At 37.6% G+C, this 21801-nt stretch overlaps 1 protein-coding gene across 1 annotated transcript in view; it reads left to right on the top strand.

Annotated features, from left to right (window-relative positions):
- The window catches only part of DNAH14 (dynein axonemal heavy chain 14), a 114731-nt gene that overhangs the window by 7438 nt on the left and 85492 nt on the right, over window positions 1-21801 (top strand). The window contains exons 5-11 of the mRNA XM_036277765.1: window positions 4480-4561; window positions 12771-13000; window positions 16187-16303; window positions 16701-16859; window positions 17704-17839; window positions 19806-19867; window positions 21123-21301. Of these exons, the coding sequence (XP_036133658.1) occupies window positions 4480-4561; window positions 12771-13000; window positions 16187-16303; window positions 16701-16859; window positions 17704-17839; window positions 19806-19867; window positions 21123-21301 (965 nt within the window). The remainder of the gene's footprint in view (window positions 1-4479; window positions 4562-12770; window positions 13001-16186; window positions 16304-16700; window positions 16860-17703; window positions 17840-19805; window positions 19868-21122; window positions 21302-21801) is intronic.

The following is a 21801-nucleotide window of genomic DNA, read 5'->3' as shown; positions in this document are numbered from 1 at the left end:
CCTGAATCGAAAGCAGCCATGGACATGGAACAAACTAAAAATAATTTATAGAGGAGCATATCAATAAAGTCAATTTGTATAATACATAAATGTTGATGGATCACAAGGGAAATGAGTCTAAAGAATCCTTAGACAATATCTTAGGAAAGAATGTTTTTGCTAAACTTTTTCCTTGGAGAGATAAATAGTGGGGAAAATCTGTTCTGAATCCTGGGTGTAAACTGTAATCACACGAAGGCATAAACATGGAAAGTGGTAACACATCCTGGCAATCAGAAGGTTAAGAAAACAGTACAACTTTATGGCTAGAGGCATGGTCTCTGCTTTCAAACACTGCTTCTGTCGGGTTACCGATGAGATGCCTAAAAGGTCTGAGCCGGCGGGAAGTCACATCCACCACCAAGGCCAGTGTAGAGCCAAAGGGCTTTATTGCGTACGCCTGGGTGCAGCCGGGCTGACTCCTTAAAAGAACCCAGCCTCGAAATCTCTTTGTGCTCTGGTTTTCATAGGCCCAAACCACAGAAACTAAAAAAACTACATTAAAAAATGCCCTGGCCAGTTTGGCTCAGCAGTTGGAGCGTTGGCTTGCAGTCCAGAGAGGCCCAGGTTCAGTTCCCGCTAAGGGCACGTACCTCGGTTGCAGTTTGTCCCTGGCCCTGGTTGGTCGTGCGGGTGGCAGCCACTCAATGTGTCCCTTTCACATCAATGTTTCTCTTTCTCTCTCTTCCTCTCTCTCCCTCCCGCTCTATCTGAACAAAAAATAGAAAAATGTCCTCTGGTGAGGATTAAAACAACAACAACAACACACTCTCTTGGCACCACGTAATTGGTGTCAGGGCTGATACAACTGTCAGAGGTGAGGAGTCTGCTCCAGCAGAGGTCTGGGCCATCGTTAATCTCCTCCTTCTCCAAGTTTCCCAAGGCCGTCATTAACCCCTTACCTTCATGGTTCCTCTGGGTGCCAGTCCCGAGTTTTTCAGAAAACTGCTCGGGTGTTTATGTGCAGGAATAACTGATCAGAATGGAGTTTAACTTTGTTAAAACATTATTAACCCTTTCAATGGCAAATCAGCACAGAATCCCAACTCTCTCCAAAACCTGATTTGAGATCCATGAAATGAACACATTTGGAGAAATCTGGGGGTGACCAGATGGTGCCAGTCCCAGTGCCGGGAAACAGCAACCCTGAGCAGGAAAGAGCTGGGTACCAGGAGTGGGGGAGATCATTTCAGTTTGCCCTCTCCCCTGCCCTCCTGTCTCTGAAGGGGCTGTCGCCTGTCCCTCTGCTGGCTGGCCACCACGGCACCGGTGGAGGCAGCGGCAGTCACCCTGTGCAACACGCAGAGAAGCCTGACTAGGTGAGCGAGCAGGTAAAACTATTTCCTCCTCCTGCCCGCCCCCTTCACATATTACAGCCGAGATGATGGAGGGGGAGAGACCACAGGAAGATGAGTGGTGTCAGGGTGGATATTGTCAACTCCCTCCCCAGAGGCCCGTCTCTGAATTCATCAGAAGTGCAAGCCAGGAAACGGGAGCACTGGAAACAAAGCCAGAAGTAGTTAAAAGATATAACTGGAGGTTAGGACAGACAAGAAATTAATAAGGTAAAGAACACAATATATGGGTTGAATGCTGCCTGGCTTGGTTTCCTGGATAACAAATCAGCGAGAGCTAGAATAGTCGGGGACTCTCCCAGAGTACATCAGGAAGTGTTGAAGAGATGAAATATGTAAATTTAAATATAGTTGTCTGTGTAATACATACATGTTTGTGTATGTGTGTGCATATAGTTGAAAGATGAGTAGAAGTTGAAAGGTTAGTATCCATATAAGGGGATCTCCAGAAATGCTAAAAATAAATAAATACAGGGGAAGAAATATTTAAAGAATAATTACCAAGAACTTCATAGAATGAGAGACAACGTAGGACCCAAGATTGAATCGGATCCCAGAGAAACAGGGTAGAACAGTAAAACCCACGCTGGAAATACTATGTTGCTATATTGTCCCACAGCTGTTGCGTGCTCTGGAATTTTTGTTTGGTGGGGTTTTGTTTGTTTTATTATTTTCCTTTTTGGTGTTTTAGTTTGGATAATGTTTGCCGGTTTATATTCAAGTCACCGATTCTGTTCTCTGCTACAGTCAGTCTACTGTATAAGCCCATTGACTGCTCTTGTCTCTGCGATGGTAGTTTTTATTTCTAGCATTTCCACCACTGACTGTAGTTTTCATTTATCTGCTGAAATTCTCTGGTCATTACTGATTTCTGCTTTTACATTAGGTCCTTTAGCAGTTTGATCAAAGCTATTTTAAATTCCCAACATCTGGGCCATCTCTGGATCTGTTTTATTAACTGCTTTATTTCTTGGGAACAAGATTCTTTTTTTTTTTTGCTTATTTGTATGTATCAGAATTTTTTACTGAATGTCGGATACTGTGCATAAAGGAACAATAGAGAAAGGTGTATAGGGCGCACCTTTTCTTCTACCAGATTGTTGCGTTCGTGGTGGGGACGGTTGCGTCAGTACTGACCAGGATTTAGCTTTTACTGTTACTATAGTTACCTTCAGTGCACCACAGACTTCAACTTCTATTTTATTCTCATGGTTTTCCTTTTACTTTTTTAATCATATAAACACATTTGTTTTCTATTCTCTTTCAGATTCATTTTCCCAATTTTGAATTTTATTTACGGGGAAATCTCAGAGCTGTGTAAATTTGGAGTACATATTTTGCACATGATATAAACCTGAGGTTTTATTTCTTATAGCACACTTTTATCTTCCAGAAATCTAGGCAGATAAAAGTTCCCTTGTAGCTTTCCTGGGCTGACAGCCCCAATTTTCCTAGTCCCCTTTCCATTGGGAAACCCTTTCAGGGCCCAAGGTTTATTCGGGGATCTAATCCAGATATCGTCCTCTTACTGCACAAAGGTCGTTCTCCTGGCACGGTCGTAAGAACCTGACTCTGGCTGTCAGAGCTTACACTTGGTGACAGACTCCCAGGGCGCTGTGGTGTGTGTTCGTGCATTTACCTTCCTCTCTGTGACTTCCTTCTTTGCTTCTGATTCTGAAGGATCTTCCTTTCTTTTTTCTTTTTCCAGCTGTGGTTTGTTGTTATCCCATAAAGTATTGCTCTCACATCATACTCTTTTAATTACCACAGCTAGAATGTGCTGAAAGGTAAACTCTCACAGAAGGTATTCAAGGTATAAATTGATTCAGCTTTTCTTGGTGATCCACTTGGTAACATTTGCTAAAAATATCCATATACTCTAGTATTTATTCTAGAAATTAATTATAAAGAAATAGTCACAGAAGTGTACAGATTTAGCACAAGGAGCTTTATAACAAATATTTATAACCATAAAAACAGCAATAATCTGAATTCCAACAATAAGACTGGATGCATAAATTATATTGCAACAATGTCATGTTTCAATGAAAAGACATTAAGATAGAATTAAAAAGCAGAATGAGAATGAACATCTAGTTTTTTATTCAAGTTTACATTTTTAAATATTCTAGCTTTAATATTTAAATAGTATGTATTTATATAAAAGACCATAATAAAATGGATCGATATTTAATAATTATTATCTGTGGGGGATGGAATTATGGGTGATTATTATTTTCTTCAGTATACTTTTCATTTCTACCTGTTTTACAAGAATCCTGTGTTGTTGTTGTTGTTGTTGTTGTTATTTTAATCCTCACCTGAGGACATACTTAGAGGAAGAGAGAGAGCAAGAGAAACATTGATGTGAGAGAGAAACTTCGATCAGTTGCCTTCTGTATGCTCCCCAACCAGGGATCAAACCCACAACCCAGGAATGAACTGGAAACCTTCCAGTGCACAGGATGATGCTCAACCAACTGAGCCACTCTGGCGGGACTCTGTGTTATTTTAACATAAAACATGATTTAAAAAATTAGCTAAAAGGAAGAATGAATAACCATTCATTCTTTGTGTTCCTCTGTGGAATGGATGACTTGGACAAAAAAGGTGGGTGATGGTATTAGGAGAGAGACAGTTACAACCTGCCTACAGTGTAACTGTTCGCTGTTTGTTTTGATACATTTCTTATTTGAAAGTATACAGGTTTCTTTAATGCTTCACTTTATTAAGACCAATTTATTATTTAGTTTGCAATGTGTACCATATTTGGAAGTAGTCATCTGAACATTTTTACGTTTTCATTTTGAACAATAAAATTTACAAAAAAATTACCAGAGTAGAATAAAGAACAAAAGTATGCAGATTTGTGCTTCAGGTAAATAAGGATTGATTCAGACAATTGCAGGTACATTCTCTGCTTCTCTTTTCTTAGAAAAGTAACCCCTACTTTGGCCAGGTAAGGTAACTCTAAGATACCGTATATACTGATGATTCACAAACTAAACAATGTTAAAAGTTAAACCTCACGAATTAGCTAAATTTTAAGTCTGTTAATTGTGGAAAATATTCTTTCCTTTTTAAGGTGAAGATTTGAAGAACATTTCAACTAAGAAAAGTTTTCCATATTCAAAAGTTTCTCTTAGATTCAAGACTATAGCAAAGAGGTCAGTTTTATTCAACAGCCATGGTTTAGTACGTGCTAGGTACCACACGCTCAAATAGGCACAAAATTACTTGTCAATAAACCAATACTTTTATGACTTCAAAACATCAAAATCCACTTAAACTTATTTTATTCTGCATAGATCGCATCTTGTATATCTAATATAAGATATTTGAAAGGATACAGGTTTATTTAATGTTTCACTTTCTGTAAGATCAATTTATTATTTAGTTTGCAATGTATACCATATTTGGAGGTAGTCACCTGAATGTTTTTATGTTTTCATTTTGGAACAATAAAACTTACAAAAAGGTTCTATCTAATACAAGATTACCAGGTTTTATTTTATACACACACACACTATATATGTTATATAAATAATAGGAATACATTTTTCCTAGACTGCACATATTTGAGAAATAAAAGTGACATGAAAATATTTTATGAATCTGCTACTTATGAGCTGAGAAACATTGAACCAGTTACTAATTACTATTATTTTTTATTTTAAATGAAACAGTGCTTTAACTTTATTTTTATTTTTATTTATTTATTTATTTAATTGTTGAAAATATTACAGATGTCCTATTTTCCCCATTGACCCCCTCCTTCCTGCTCCCATCTCTCTCCTGCCTTCCCCAACCTGGTGTCCTTGTCGATTGGTTGTGCAAATATGCAGATAAGTTCTCTTCCTTCTCCTCCCACCCTCCATCCCTCTGAGGTTTGTCAGTCTGTTCCCTACTTCCATGATTCTGGATTTCTTTTGGTCGACATCTTATTTTGTTCATTATGTCCCACAAATAAGTGAGATCATGTGGTACTTGTCTTTCTCTGACTGGCTTATTTTGCTTAGCATAATACTCTCCAGGTCACTTCATGTTGTCTCAAAGGGTAAGAGATCTCTCTTTCTTACAGCTGCATAGTACTCCATTGTGTATATGTACCACAGCTTTTTTATCCATTCATCTACTGATGGGCACTTGGGCTGTTTCCAGATCTTAGCAATTGTAAATAGCGCTGCTATGAACATAGGGATACATATATTCTTCCTGATTGGTGTTTCAGTTTCTTAGGATATATTCCAAGAAGTAGGATCACTGGGTCAAATGGCAGTTCCATTTTTAATTTTTTGAAACACCATATTGTTCTCCATAGTGGCTGCAGCAGTCTGCATTTCCACCACTAGTGTGCTAGGGTACCCTTTTCTCCACATCCTCGCCAGCATTTGTTGTTTGATGATTTGTTGATGACCACCATTCTGGTAGGTGTGAGGTGATATCTCATGGTCATTTTAATTTGCATCTCTCTGATGATTGGAGATGGTGAGCATTTTTTCATAGGTCTCCTGGCCTTTTGTATGTCCTGTTTAGAGAAGTGTCTATTCAGGTCCTCCACCCATTTTTTAATTGGATTGTTTGTCTTCCTTTTGTTGAGTTGTATGAGTACTCTATATATTTTGGATATTAGCCCCCTAGCCAATGTATCATTGGCAAATATGTTCTTCCAGAGAGTGGGTTCTCTTTTGATCTTGATGCTGGTTTCTTTTGCTGTGCAGAAGCTTTTTAGTTTGATGTAGTCCCATTTATTAATTTTTTCCTTTGTTTCTTTTGCCCTAGGTGATGTATCATCAGTGAAAATTCCACTACATGTGATGTCTAAGTTGTTTTTGTTTTTTTGTTGTTGTTTTTCCTACATTTTCTTCTAGGATATTTATGGTTTTACAGGTTACATTTAAGTCTTTTATCCATTTTGAGTTTATTCTTGTGTATGGTGTAAGTTGTGGTCTAGTTTCCTGGCACCATTTATTGAAGAGACTGTCTTTTTTCCATTGTATGCTCTTGCCACCTTTGTCAAATATTAATTGTGCATACTGTCTTGGGTCCATATCTGGGTTCTCTGTTCTGTTACATTGATCTATATGTCTGTTTCTGTGCCAGCCAGTACCAGGCTATTTTTATTATGATTGCTTTATAGTATAACTTGATATCTGGTATTGTGATCCCTCTCACTTTGTTCTTCTTTTTCAAAATTGCTGTGGCTATTCGGATCTTTTATGGTTCCATATAAACTTTGGAGTGTTTGTTCTAGCTCTGTGAAATATGCTACTGGTACTTTAATATGGATTGCACTGAATCTCTAGATTGCTTTGGGTAGTATGGACATTTCAATGATGTTGATTTGTCTGATCCATGAACATGATATATGTTTCCACTTTTTTATATCTTCTATTTCTTTTTCAATGTCCTGTAATTTTCTAAGAACAGGTCTTTTAGCTCCTTGGTTAAGTTTATTCCTAGGTATTTTTTGTTGTTGTTGTTGCAGTGGTAAATGGGATATTTTTTGTTTGTTTCCCTTTTTGAGTGTTCATTATTGGTGTATAAAAATGCCATCAATTTCTGGATGTTAATTTTGTATTCTGCTACTTTGTCAAATTCATTTATTACATCTAGTAAATTTTTGATGGAATATTTAGGGTTTTCTTTGTACAGTATCATGTTGTCAGTGAATAGTGACAGTTTCACTTCTTCTTTTCTAATTTGGATCTCTTTTTTTTTTTTTCATGTGTAATTGCTTTGGCTAGGACTTCCAGTACTATGTTAAATAAGAGTGGTTAAGGTGGGCATCCCTGTGTTGTTCCTGTTCTTAAGGGAAATGCTTTTCGTTTTTGCCCATTGAGTGTGGTGTTGGCTGTAGGTTTTTTATATATGGTCTTTATGTTGAGATATGGCCCCTCTATTCCCACATTGCTGAACGTTTTTATCAGAAATGGGTGCTGGATTTTGTCAAATGTTTTTTCAGCATCTACTGATATGATTATATGGTTTTTATCTTTCATTTTGTTTATGTGGTGTACCACATTTATTGACTTGCAATTATTGTACCAGCCTTGCATCTCTGGGAGTAATCCCACTTGGTCATGGTGAATAATTTTTTTTAATATATTGCTGGATCTGATTTACTGATATTTTGTTAAGATTTTGGCATTTATGTTCATCAGGGATGTTGGCCTGTAGTTTTCTTTCTTTGTAGTGTCTTTATCTGGTTTGGGAATTAGAATTATGCTGGCCTCATAGAACAAGTTTGGAATTCTTCCTTTTTGAATTTTTTGGAATAGTTTGAGGAAAGTGGGTGTTAGTTCTTTGAATGTTTGGTGAAACTCCTTGTGAAGCCATCTGGGCCCGGGGTTTTGTTTGCTGAGAGTTTATTGATTACATCTTCAGTTTCCTTCATTGTTATTGGTCTGCTCAAGTTTTCTGTCTCTTCCCAGTTCAGTTTTGGGAGACTGTGTGATTTTAGAAATTTGTCCATTTTGCCTACATTGTCCAATTTGTTGGCAGATAATAGTTCATGGTATTTTTAAACAATCCTTTGTATTTCTGTGGTGTTAATTGTTATTTCTCCTCTTTAGTTTCTGATTTTGTTTATTTGGGTCCTCTGTCTTTGTTTCTGGGTGAGTCTGGCTACAAGTTCATCAATCTTGTTTATCTTTTCAAAGAACTAGCTCTTTGTTTCATTGATCTTTTTCTGTTTTTTTGTTTTGTTTTGTTTTGTTTTTAGTCTCTGTGTTGTTTATTTCTGCTCTGACCTTTACTATTTCTTTCCTTCTGCTCTGGGTGTTTCTTTTTGTTTACTTTTTAGTCCTTTAAGTTGTAGGGTTGGATAGTCAATTAGAAATTTTTCTTGTTTCTTCAGGGTGGCCTGTAGGGCTATGAAATATTCTCTCAGGACTGCTTTTGCTGCATCCTGGAGATTTTTGTGTTGCTGTGTGTTCATTTTCATTGGTTTCCAAGAAGTTTTTAATTTCTTCCTTGATTTCCTTGGTAATCCATTCGTTGTTTAATAACATGCTATTTAGTCTCCATGTGTTTGAATATTTTTGAGTGTTTTTATTGTAATTGATTTCTAGTTTCATGCCACTGTGATCTGAAAATATGCTTGATATGAGTTCAGTCTTCTTGAACTTGTAGAGACTTAGTTTGTGTTCTAACATGTGGTCTATCTTTGAGAATGTTCCATGTGCACTTGAGAAGAATGTGAATTCTGAAGTTTGGGGGTGTAATTCTATGTGGATATCTATTAAATCTATTTGATCTGGTGCATCATTTAGAGTCTCTGTTTCCTTGTTAATTTTTTGTCCAGAGGATCTATCTAGTGATGTCAGCGGGGTGTTAAAGTCCTCTAATATGATTTTACTGTTGTCAATTTCTCCTTTGAAGTCCTCCAGAAGTTTTAAAGTATATTTTGGTGCTCCTATATTGGGTGCATATATGTTGACCAAGGTTATATCCTCATGTTGGATAGATCCTTTCAATATTATTCAGTGGTCTTCTTTGTCTCTAGTTATGGCCTTCATTTTGAACTCTAGTTTATCAGATATGAGTATTGGTACTCCAATTTTTTTTCCCTTTTCATTTGCTTAGAAAATTTTTTTTCATCCTTTCACTTTCAACCTATATGAGTCTTTTCTTGTGAGGTGGGTCTCTTACAAGCAACATATATATATGAATCATGCTTTCTTATTCTTTCAGCTACTCTGTGTCTTGATTGGAGTGTTTAATCCCATTTACATTTAGGGTTATTGTTGATAAGTACTTACTTATTGCCATTTTTATTTATTATGGTTATGTTTCTCTTTCTATTCTGCTTATTACAAGAGTCCTTTTAACATTTCTAGTAGTGCTGGTTTGGTGTTAATATATTCCCTTAGTTTGTTTGTTTGTTTGTTTGTCTGGGAAGCTCTTTATTTCACCTTCTATTTTGAATGATACCTTTGCTGCATAGAGTAGTCTTGGATTTAGATCCTTGTTTTTCAGTACTTTGAATACTTCATGCCATTCCCTTCTGGCCTGTAGTGTTTCTGTTGAGAAAGCCTTATTGGGGCTCCTTTGTAGGTAACCTGTTGCTTATTTCTTACTGCCTTTAGGAATCTCTTTGTCTTTAATTTTTCACATTTTAATTATGATGTGTCTTAGTGTGGGTCTCTTTGGGTTATTCTTACTTGGGGCTCTCTGTGCTTCTTGAGCTTATGTGCCTTTTTCCTTCATCAAGTTAGAGAAGTTTTCTATCACTATTTCTTCAAATACATTCTCCAACCCTTGCTTATTTTCTTCTTCTTTTTGAACTCCTGTGATGCAGATGTTGTTGTGTGTCATGTTGTCTTACAGTTCTCTTAAGCTGTCCTCCTGGTTTTTTTCCTTTTTGGTTCTCTGATAGGGTGATTTTTTTTCTACCCTGTCTTCTAATTCACTGGTCCAGTCCTCAGCTTCCTCTACTCTGCTGGTCATTCCTTCCAGAGTGTTCTTTATTTCTGCTGTGTCATTCTTTATTTCCGCTTGGTGGGTTTTCATCTCCAATTGGTTGATATTTATTGTTACTCATGCTGTTGAGCTTCCTCATAATCATTACTCTGAACTCTACCTCTGATAACTTGCTTAATTCCATTATTTTATTCCTTCTTCTGTAGAATTCTCTTGTTCTTTCATTTGGGGTTTGTTTTTCTATTTGATTGTCTTAGTGGGTTTTGGAGCCTGCGAAATTTTCCTTATCAGTGTTGGTGTTCTGCTAATTGTGGCTCCTGCTACTGTGTTTGGATGACTGTGGGAGGACCCACGTTAAAAACCAATGTCAAGTCTTACTTTCCTGGGTAGATTCGCAGGCCAAGAAAAGATTCAGTTATCCTATAGTTTTTGCCTGCTGGCTATTAGTCTCAGTTACTTGATGAGCCTTGGGTTTTAGCCCTCAGCTGAATGAAAAATCCCTCAGGTGGACAGAGTAAGAGGATTTCTAGCAGGTGGGGCAATTGCTTTCCCCAGGGTTAAAGTTGCTTTGATAAGAAAGTGGTTTCTGCTGTGTGAATTGTTGGCTCAGTGAGGGGGTCCTGGTCTCCTACTAATTATTTTTGAGCTTTTATTTTCTCATTTAAAAAACTAGAATAATGTGTTGTGCTGGATATGTAGAATAGTGCCTGGTGCATAAGTGCTCAGTAAATTATAACTACAGAAATTACTAACTGGACAATTCTTCTGCCATTTGTAGAACAGTAGAGTTACTGTTGAGGCCCTCCTACATCTCACCCTGAGTCCCAAGACATTCATGTCACACTTGCTTTTGCTTTTAAATAATAAAACATTCTTAATATGGTTTTTATCTACCTGTTCACTCTACCTTCAAATTCATTCATTTGTATATATCTTGCTTATCAGCATTCTTCCCAGACCCTCATTATTTATTGCCTATACTGTTGTAATAATAGACTATAAATTGGTTTCCCTAATTCTTCCCATGTATCCTCAACCTGACAACCATATATTATTTTTTTAAATATATATTGTATTGATTTTTTAGAGAGAGAGGAAGGGAGAAAGACAGAAACATCTATGTGAGAGAGAAACATCAATTGGCTGCCTCCTGCATGCCCCCTACTGGGGATCAAGCCTGAAACCTGGGCATGTGCCCTGACCGGGAATCAAACCAGGACCTCTCAGTCCCTGGGACAACACTCAGTCCACTGAGCCATACCAGCTGGGCAACAACCATATATTATTTTTAATTTTAATTAAATAGTAAGTTGCCATAAAGGAATATTTATAAAATATGTGTAAGATAGAAATAACAATAACAAATATTCATATACTCATCATTTAGTTACAGAAAAGAACATATTAATTTATCTTTGAAATCCCCTGTATACCTAGATTTTATGGTATTCTATTATCTGAAATAACTACTATCCTGGGTTTTATGTTCTAATATATTCCCAAACAATATATTTTCAACTTTGTATGTTTTTAAACTTTAATGGAATCACTCTCTATGTTCTTCTGTCCTGCATTTTTGTTCAATGTTATGGCCCTACAACTAATCCATTTTCACTACTGAGTAATAGTTCATTGTATAAATATGTCACAGTTTATCCATTAATAAGTATATAGGATTGTTTGTTGTTTTCCATTTTTGTTATTACAAATACTACTGTAATGAATATGCTTGTACATACCTGCTGATATTTATATGCAAGAGTTTGATCTTTTAAAAAACAAATTAGAATGTTTCTTTTTATAGTCATTTAATGACTTCCCATTACACTCAAAATGAAGGACAAATGCCTTGATACAGCCTTAAAAGCCCCTTTCTACCTCTCCAGCATCATTTTCTAATATCTTCCACTAAGTATATATGAGCTTTTATGACACTGGTCTTTTTTTCTTTTTTATTCCTCAAACTAGCCATGATCCTTTGACCTCACAGTCTTGGCACATATATTCCTTCTTCTCAAATGCTCTTCCTCCCTACATTTTGACAAATCTCACTCATTCTTCTGATCTCAATTTAATTGTTGTTTCTTCAAAGAGGCCTTCCCTGATTCCCACAATCTAAATTAGTTATCTCTACTACTGTTCTGTAGTATGTTTGACTCTATTCTTTATTTTCTTGTCCTGGAAATAAGGGATCATGTTTGTTTTGTTTAGAGTAATGGATATATAGTCAGAATTCAATAAATATTTGCTGAATAAACTATTATATATAACTAGAAATTTCAAATAGAATCGTATATATGCATTGTACATTAATGATTGTCAATACATTTCAGTTCAGTGATATATTTTTAGGATTTTTAAATTTAGAAATGATTTTATGATAATGCTAACTCCTGAATTATTTTAAATGTCTTCAGGTCAGGCCCAAACCTTTTGCTCAGGCCCATCACCCTCAGCGTTTTCACTATAGTAGCTCAGGGTCCCAAAGACTAGAATGACCTGGGTTGACCCACACTGGAGAAGACTCTCCCCAGACTCACACTGCCTGGCTTCAGCCAGGTTGAACTAAGTCAACTCTAGGACTTGGTTAAAAGGAATACATAGTGAATGACTATTCTCTCGTGTCTTCCTACGAAAAATGGAGAATTATCAGGTCCTCTTCCAAAAGATAGGTAAACTGTCAGCTAATAAATTGACCTAAATTAAAGTGGATCATGTATACTAAATAAATAAAAGCTGACTACCAATCTCTTATACATATGTTACTTTAAAAATAAATAGTAGCAGTGTATAATTTACATGACTTAGTGGAGGACAGTTAGACATTAACTTTAAAATTTTATGTCAACACTTAACTGTTACAATTTTTAATAATGAAACTTGGATATAATTTTGAAATAAATTACTGAAAGCTTTCTAAAAATTTTAACCTTCCACATTATTCTACTCCAGGGCTACAAAAACATGGTATCTGGAGAAGTTTCCTGATAAATTAAAGACAGTGATTCAGAAGCTTTTCGTATTTGCGTTTACTTGGGCATTTGGAGGAACTTTAAAACGTGAAGACGAACATGAAGATGATATACTCTTTGATTCAAGTTTTGAACCTGATTCTCTTGCCAGAGTAACCTATGACTTTGATAACCTCGTTCATGAATTATTTGAAAACAATCCGCAAGTAGGTGAGTTCTGGGAAGAAAAAGTCATAATTATGCTTACTTTAGAATATAAACTTGAAACTCTGTATGATTGGGCTTATATTGATTAGGCCCATTTTTTTTTTTTTAATCCTCATTCAAGGATATCCATTGATTTTTAGATAGAGCGGGAGGGAGGGCGGGAGAGAGAAAAACATCAGTGTGAAAGAGACACATCAACTCGTTGCTTCCCACACAACCCCAACCAGCCGGGGATCGAACCTTTAACCGAAGTACATGCCCTTGACCAGGAATCGAAACCAAGACTCTTTAGTCCACGGGCCGACTCTCTAACCACTGGGCCCAACTGGCCAGGGCTAGGCCCATTTTCTAAAGTGTGAACGTTAAAGGTAAAAGACGGTTAATAAGTACACCCTTTCTTCAATGAAAGAGACTGAAGAACATTAGATTCCCGGTTGATTCTTGTTTCTACAAGAGGTGGCGACCCAAGTGAGCAGAACGAAGGTAAAGCCCAGAAACGATGCGCTCAGGCAAGCAGGCCGTGCTCCGTAGCTGGGCCCACGTGTACACAGCACCAGGGAGCAGAAACAGCAGTAGAAGGAGGTTGTACAGCTTCATATTTCTTTGTTAAAAAATGCTTTCTAAGATTTTCTAATAATATTTTTGAAATTATTTTAAAGCCTTAGATTTCTTTAGTATTTGTGCTTTTTGAAGCAGCTCTAAGTGGAATCTATCCTAATACTTACAAACAGTAAACCTTCCCAATTAGCTGTTACTGCTTAAAGAAACTTGGAACAGATAAGAGGCAAAACATTGAACATGAATGTATTTGTTCAGTAAAGATGAGAGCTAAAAATATTACCAAAAGTACAAATCCTACCAGTCTGTCTGATGTGACTTAAAGTATCAGTTTTGGTTATTTGTAAAAGTTCTACTTAAGACATCTGTGCTGCAAACTTTTTTTTTTTTTATCCTCACCTGAGGACATTTTTGCACTTATCCTCAGATACAACAGGGAGGAAGAGAGAAAGAGAAACATTGACGTGAGAGCGACACATCGAGTGGCTGCCACCCACACGACCCCAACCGGGGCCAGGGACAAACTGCAGCCGAGGTACGTGCCCTTAGCAGGAACTGAACCCGGGACTCTCTTGTCCGGGGCCGACGCTCCAACCACGGAGCCACACCGGCCAGGGCTGTGCTGCAAACTTTTCCATATTTCCTATGGAGGTTAACTTCTAATATCAGAGACATTTGGTATTTCTATACAATGGGATAGCATTCATTCATAACAAGGAAGGAAATCCTGCTGTTCCTACAGCAAGGTCCCCCCGAAGTGAAATAGGCAGACTGAGAAAGACAAATACTCGAGGATCTCACTTACATGTGGACTCTGAAAAGCCAGACTTAGAGAATGCAGTGGTGGCTGCCAGGAACTGGGGGCGGGGCAAAGAGGAGAGGGAGGCTGCAAACATCTTCCAGACGTAAGAGAAGTAAGCTCTGAGGATGCCACGTGCATCGGGGAGACTGTAAATAATAATGCTGTGTGTGTGTTTGAAAGTTCCTAAGAGAGTGGATCTTAAAAGTTCTCACAAACAGCCCTGGCCGGTTTGGCTCAGCGGTTGGTGTGTCAGCCTGTGGTCCAGAGAGACCCGGGTTCAGTTCCCGCTAAGGGCTCGTACCTCGGTTGCAGTTTGTCCCCGGCCCTGGTTGGTTGTGCGGGTGGCAGCCACTCGATGTGTCCCTTTCACGTCGGTGTTTCTCTCTCTCTCTTCCTCTCTTTTTCCTGCTCTATCTGAATGAAAAATGGAGAAATGTCCTCAGGTGAGGATTTAAAAAAAAAAAAAAAAAGTTCTCGCACACAAAAATGGTAATTACTTATGAGAGGTGATCGAATGTTAACCTAACTGTGGGAATCATTTTACAAAATGTGGGCATCAAATCATCACATTCTGCAGTTTAAACTTAGACAATCTTTGTCATTTGTGTGTCAATAAAGCTGGGAAAATAAACGTTTTTTTAAATCAGTAACATCAAGCGTTAGCCTGGGGGCACAGTAACAGGACCTTTTGTATTGTTAATTGTGGATGAAAAGATGACAGCCACTCTGGAAAGCAGTATGATGGTTTCTTAAAATAGTAACTATGCCCTTACCACCTGACCCAGCATCTCACCTCGAGATATTTATTCCAGAGAAATGAAAACTTACATTCACGCTAAAACCTGTACAGAAATATTTATGGCAGCATTATTCATAATTGGGGGAAAAAATGGAACAACTCAAATGTTCTTTAATGGGCAAATAGCTTGTGATACATCTACACAATGGAATACTACCCAGCAGTAAAAAGAAATTAACTTGATGAGTGACGAGGAACAGTATGGATGAATCTTAAATGCATTAGGCCGGGTGAACGAACTCAGTTTCGAAAAGTTAGATACTGTATGATTTAATATATATGACATTCTGGAAAAGGCAAATATGAAAATAGAGAATAGATCAGTGTTCGCCAGGGTTAGGGTTTGCAGAACAGTCTGAATACAAAGGGGGCAGCACGGGGGATTTTAGAATTGTTCTGGATCCTGTCTCTCACGGTTACAAGAACAGGTGCATGTGGTAAAAACCTCACAGACCTGTATAGCCAAAAGAAGTGCGTTTTACTGTGTGGAAAAATTTCATGAACGATTCAAAGGAGTATATCAAATATTAACATTGTTAGCTTCATATGATGAAACCATGGCTGAATTCTTTTGCTTTGTTCTGTATTTTCCAAAAGCTATTAAGAAAATTCACTACTTTTAGAATAGGCAAGTAAATGTAATTTGCAAATAAGTATCAGAATTTTCTAATGTATTGGTTTGACCACAAACACTATATTACTGGCACTTGATAATATCCAACACATGGCAAAAAGCAGATATTCTGGGTGATATTTCAAAAGATATCAGATCGTGATTCACCTTGCTTTCTGGATACAAATAAAAGACAAAACATTAACAAAACTTTGCTTTTATACAATTAAGGATTAGAAGAAAAGATAGGCTCATTTTACATATTTGGATACACCCTTGGTGAATATTTATTATTTCCCGTTCAACAATCAAATCTTTCTACTAGAGATCATATTGTTAGTGAAACATTCCATAAATGAACCTTGTTTGTACTTGGATTTATTTATTTATTTTTTTATTTGTTATTTTCAAATGTAGACATTAACCTACCAACGGGCGACTGTTCTATCTTTGGGTATTTTGTGGATCTACAGCAAGGTGAATTCATACCATGGTCAGAACTACTTCCTAATATTCAGACACTAATTCAAAGAGGTAAGAGTTATTATAGGAATAATACTCATATTTCTCTAAAATATTGGGACTGCTTCATATATAAAAGTGGTGATGTTAGCAGCTTTGAGGACTGATGTATTCCAAGTTTGTGCAGAAACCAGTTTAGATCTACAGGGTGGGGCAAAGTCCGAGTTTGCGTGTGGTGGGCTTAGGAATCTGTGGTGACTTCCAGCTCCAAGTATGAATGAAAGGAACAATTTCCGAGAGATGAGCAGAGACCCTCGGGCACTTGCAACAACTTTGGTTTATTTGTGTATGTTTAAATTGCTTTACAACGTACTGACTTTTCCAGAAAATATTTAGTACCTACCTAAAAGATGAAGTTAACATTTATTGATAGATTATGTGAAACTTTTTACTTTTTATTTTAACCTAGGAACTTCAATACTAAGTGATCCTGCGGGATCCAGTGCCAGCCTCTTGAAGATAACAGAATACGGGGAGAGCATTAATTTCACTGCTACCAGAGACACAACGTGTCTTTCTTTTCTCATAAGCCTTCTTTTAAAGAATTTCTGCCCTGTACTTCTTACAGGTATTAAAAATATCTAAAGAAGGAGAATTGCAGAGTTAGGAAGAGGCTTAGTAATTATTGTCTAACCATTTTATTTCGTAAGACAGAAAAAAAATGCCCTGAAAAGCTTTATATATCTCTGCCTACAGTGTATGAATGCACATTCCCCCATGTTCGCCAGTACAGGACAGCATAACTTTTTTCTTCTTTTTTTTCCCCCTTTACTGATTTTAGAGAGAGAGGAAGTGGGAGATAGAGAGAGATAGAAACATTGATGAGAGAGAACATCAGTTGGCCGCCTCCTGCATGCCCCCCACTGGGGATCAGGCCCACAACCTGGGCATGTGTCCTGACCGGGAATCGAACCAGCAACCTCTTGGTGCATGGGGCGATGCTTAACCACTGAGCCACCCTGGTCAGGCTAAGGAAATTTTTTTACTTCATATTTGGTGAATCATAGAGTCATGACTCCCTGTTCTGCCGCAATAAGGGGTTTATTCCAGTTTCCCCCAGATTGGGTTGGTAAAATTTTCAGGGAAATTGATTTCATGTAGTAGTTCTGTTGTGCTATCAGCAAAAATATTTGTGATAGGCATAAATGAACACTATAGAAAACTAATGGTTAACTCCTGATATATTCTTTTGTAAGAGATGTAAAGTATTTAAATACTTTGAGAGGGTTTCATATTAACTGCTTGGTTTACCCACACTTAGCCACAATTTTTTTAAAAGGGAAGAGCTAAAACATACTTTTCATGTAATTTTCAAATGAAAGAAAATCATATTGGTTCATTTTAATGTATTAGCATCTGCTCATTTTCTTGCATGTAAGTCTAACCTAATGTATCTTTTTCTCGCCCATTAGGAGACTTTGGTGTTGGGAAAACCAGTGTCATTAATCAAATGCTTGCCAAATTAGAGGGCTCAGGAGGCTTCGATGTGAAATATGGATCAATTTTAGGAGAAGTCCTATTATATAACGAAATTAAAAAGTCAAGGTAGTATATATTAAACTCTAAATTTGATTTGTCTGGTCAAAAAAAGTTTGTTTTAATATCTAACCATGCCTTATTTTTTAAAAAGAAAACCTATTCATAAAAATGCAGAAATATTCAAAAGACAAGTTAAGAAAAGTTTTAACTGGATTAATTCCGTTAAATAAATGAGAAATTCTTATATTGATTTTAGATATAACTGAATTTACATTTAAAATTTTTTTTTACCGAACGAAATACAGCTATAAACAGTTTTCCTTTTTGGTAAAATGGACCTAAACCATACAAAAGTGTTACATTTCACTGGTTTTGTTGCACTAGAAATATATCTCCTTCTTACCAAATAGTGTGTGTCTCTTCCTAAAGAAAAAATAGGAATGAAAAAGAAATCTAAATAATGCACATAGAAAGTGCAAAATGTGAAAGCTAATTCTAATTCTGTTAAAATACTAGAGAAGCCTGCTGCTGTGAGCACGTAGTAAAGATGAAGTGTGAAGAGGCCCACGCAGACTTTCTCCATCACCAGACTCAGATCCATGGCCCATGTCACATACTCGCCGTGGCCCACCCCCCCTTCCGCTCTGTTCTGTCTTCACAGTTTCAATCCATTCAGTCTCTTTCCAATGTCACCTTTAGTCCAAGGCACCGGCATCAACATCTTACACCAACTATTTTGCAATGGAATCTTCCTACACTTAAATAAGGCCTTAAAAATCAGAGAAATTGCCCTGGCCAGTTTGGCTCAGCGGTTGGAGCGTTGGCCTGCGGTCCAGAGAGACCCGGGTTCGGTTCCCGCTAAGGGCATGTACCTCGGTTGCAGTTTGTCCCCGGCCCTGGTTGGTCATGCGGGTGGCAGCCACTCGATGTGTCCCTTTCACATCGATGTTTCTCTCTCTCTTCCTCTCTCTCCCTCCCACTCTATCTGTACAAAAAATGGAAAAATGTCCTCAGGTGAGGATAAAAAAAAAAAATCAGAGAAATCATTTTTGAAACATTCGATATAATAAGAGTCATTCCTTCTCTAAATCAGTGTAATAATAAATAATGGAGTCTGAAAAAAATAAATTTTACTGTATGTTCAATATTTAAACTGAAGTGGATTTTAACAGTAAAGGAAAATAAAGGCATAGGTAACATATTTTAAAATTAGAAACAGTTCAACTTTGGCTGGTTAGCTCAGTTGGTGAGAGCATCGTCCTGATAATGTTAAGATTTGGGGTTCAGTCCCCACTCAGGGCACATGCAAGAATCAACCAGTGAATGCATGGATGAGTGGAAAAACAAATCTGGTTCTCAAAAACCAAACAAAACAAAAAAACACAGGCTTAACAGCCCAATTTAAACAGAACACAAAGCTCTATTATTTCAAATCCAGAGCAAGAGATGAAAACTTGGTTTTATTTTATTTTTTTATCATAGGTAAATTAGGTTGTGTTTTGCATGGCCAGACCTCAGCGAGATTGTGGGTCGGCACCAGAGCACCACAGTCAAGTAATCTGGTGGTGGAGGGTCTTGCCTTCGATTTGTGAAATATCTGAAGTGCAATAAAGCGAAACACAATAAAAATTATTTTAAAAAAAGAAAAATAATGTAAGGGAAGATAAAACACCTGAAGCCAAAGCGAAAATCAAGATGTGGTGGGCCTTTTGTTGAATGACCCCTAAGGCAAATGCATTTTAGAAAGAGGCGTATGAGTTCATGGCTTACTTTCTAAAGAAAATACCCAGTAGCCTGGCATCCTAGGAATTTTCCCAGTTTGTTTTTTAGAGTAAGAACATATTTTGTTAAATTTGGGTGTCAATTCTCATGGTGACACTAATTTTATCTGTAAAAGTGTGAACAGGAAAGGAATATTTGTATTTGATGGAGATAGAAGTAGAACCAACCACACACTGATACTTTCATTTTATTTTGTTCGGCTACTAAGGTAAATGAGCTAATTTTGAATCCTTAAAATGTTTTATGCCAATAGCCTGGGACAGAATATCAGCATCTTGCTTTCTGAAACTCAGAAGACGGCAGCTGAAAGTCAAGGTATGTATTTACAGTAGCTTCAAAACCTTGTCTTCCAGTGATATGCAAGTCACTCCGTGCTATCAGAAATCTCAGAATGCAAGGTTCAATTAATAGTTTAAAATAAAGCATCTGGAAAAATATCCACTACCCCCTCCAACTGTTCCCCCCTCCTCAGAAGCTGGATGGTTCTCGGAGAGGAGCGTTGTATCTGCTGAGCAGGACAGCCGCTCTCGCTTACAGCGGAACCTCAGACTAGGCCTGCGAGGAACCAAAGGCAGTATCTGTCTGTTCTGTTGGTTAACGCTTTCAGAAATAATGCAACACGAAAGTTATGATTCTATCATTCTCAAATTGGACTACACTATAGAAATGCACATGGAGCTTCAAGAACCTCATCCTTGAAAATTCTGACTTTGTCGTCTGGGCGCAGCAACCCCTCTGCTGAAGAGGAACAGATGGGGTGGCCCAGACGTCTGCAGAAAGGGAGGAGGGGTCTGGCCGCAAGGTTCCGCCAGAGGAGGCTGCTGGTTGGGGTTTCTTCTTTCGCTTTTGTTACAGCACCACCCCAGCAACCCTTCTGGGTGACCCCCACTCAGAGAACGTGTCCTAATTCCGATGCCTCTGCTGGACCCACCAAGTGCTGCCTTTAGATCGTACATGTGTAATTCCATTATATAGTATACTGCAAATCTGAATATTTAATTTAATTAATTTATTTCATCCTCACCCAAGGACACTTCTCCATTTTTGTTCAGATAGAGCAAGAGGGAGAGAGAGGGAGCAAGAGAAACATCGACGTGTAAGGGACACATCCAGTGGCTGCCTCCCGCACAACCCCAACCAGAGCCGGGGATGAATCACAACCGAGGTATTCGCCCCTTGACCGGAATCGAACCCATGACTCATTGATCCGCGGGCCAACACTCTAACCGCAGAGCCAAACCGGCAAGGGCCAAATCTAAATATTTTAAAGCTTCAAAAGTTACATGTGTCTATTGTGCAGAGATGAATAGAGGTTCGCTGAGCTTTTATACGGTTGCATTTAGCTGTGGTTGCAAAGAGACACTTTTCCACATAAAAATAAGGAAATATTTGGAAACATTTCAGAGTTAGCATTCCTTCTCTCTCTGATTTGTCCTCAGAGTAACTTCTTTAAAATGACAACAGTATAGTAAAATTATGTAATTTTTATATTGCTTAACACCTTAAAAGAAAGCAAAAATATGTTGTAAGTGTTCTAACTTTGTTTTTCTTTCCACATTTGGCATCATAGATAAGATTACTAAAAAGTCATCAAGAAGTAAAAGTTCATTGGAAAATGAGGAGAAAGGAGTTACAGTCTCTTCAATAAATTTCGGCATCAAACTGACAGCTGCTAGAACCAAGGAGATGATCCTTAAGAAGTTAAAAAGAAGAACTAAAGACATTCTTGGGGCCCCAAAAAGCAACAGGGTAAAACGCCTCCCAGACATGTTGATTAAGCTGCTTATACCACTCAAGTGATAAAGTGACTCATTTTAACTACTATGCAAACAGAGCAACATAAGTGTAACATACATTCCTGAGTATTTCTATAAAATGCACTTTTAAATGGAAATTTAGGTTTTCAAATCAGTATAATTCACTTTCCAACATGATCAATTATAGTGATTCAGAATTACTAAAGTCAAAGAAGCTCCTGGAATCTGAATTAAATACAAGCAGATAAGAAAACTGGAAAATTAGTTAGATGCCAGTTGTTTTGTTACTGTACATCTTACCACATCTTTCTCCTGAGACTATGGCTGGGGACTGTAAGACAAGAGAAACTTATGGTATCCACAGCCTCAGGGAAAGGTATCAAGAGAACAGTCTTCTGGCTCACTGCTGGTGAATGCAGACTGGTGCAGCCACTATGGAAAGCAATACAGTGTTTCCTCAAAAAGTTAAAAATGGGACTTCCATTTGCCCCA

The sequence above is a fragment of the Molossus molossus genome, unplaced genomic scaffold (assembly GCF_014108415.1).
Source record: "Molossus molossus isolate mMolMol1 unplaced genomic scaffold, mMolMol1.p scaffold_m16_p_23, whole genome shotgun sequence".
Lineage (NCBI taxonomy): Eukaryota > Metazoa > Chordata > Mammalia > Chiroptera > Molossidae > Molossus > Molossus molossus.
Note: the sequence above shows the minus strand (reverse complement) of the source record. Positions and strands in the feature narration are given on the sequence as shown.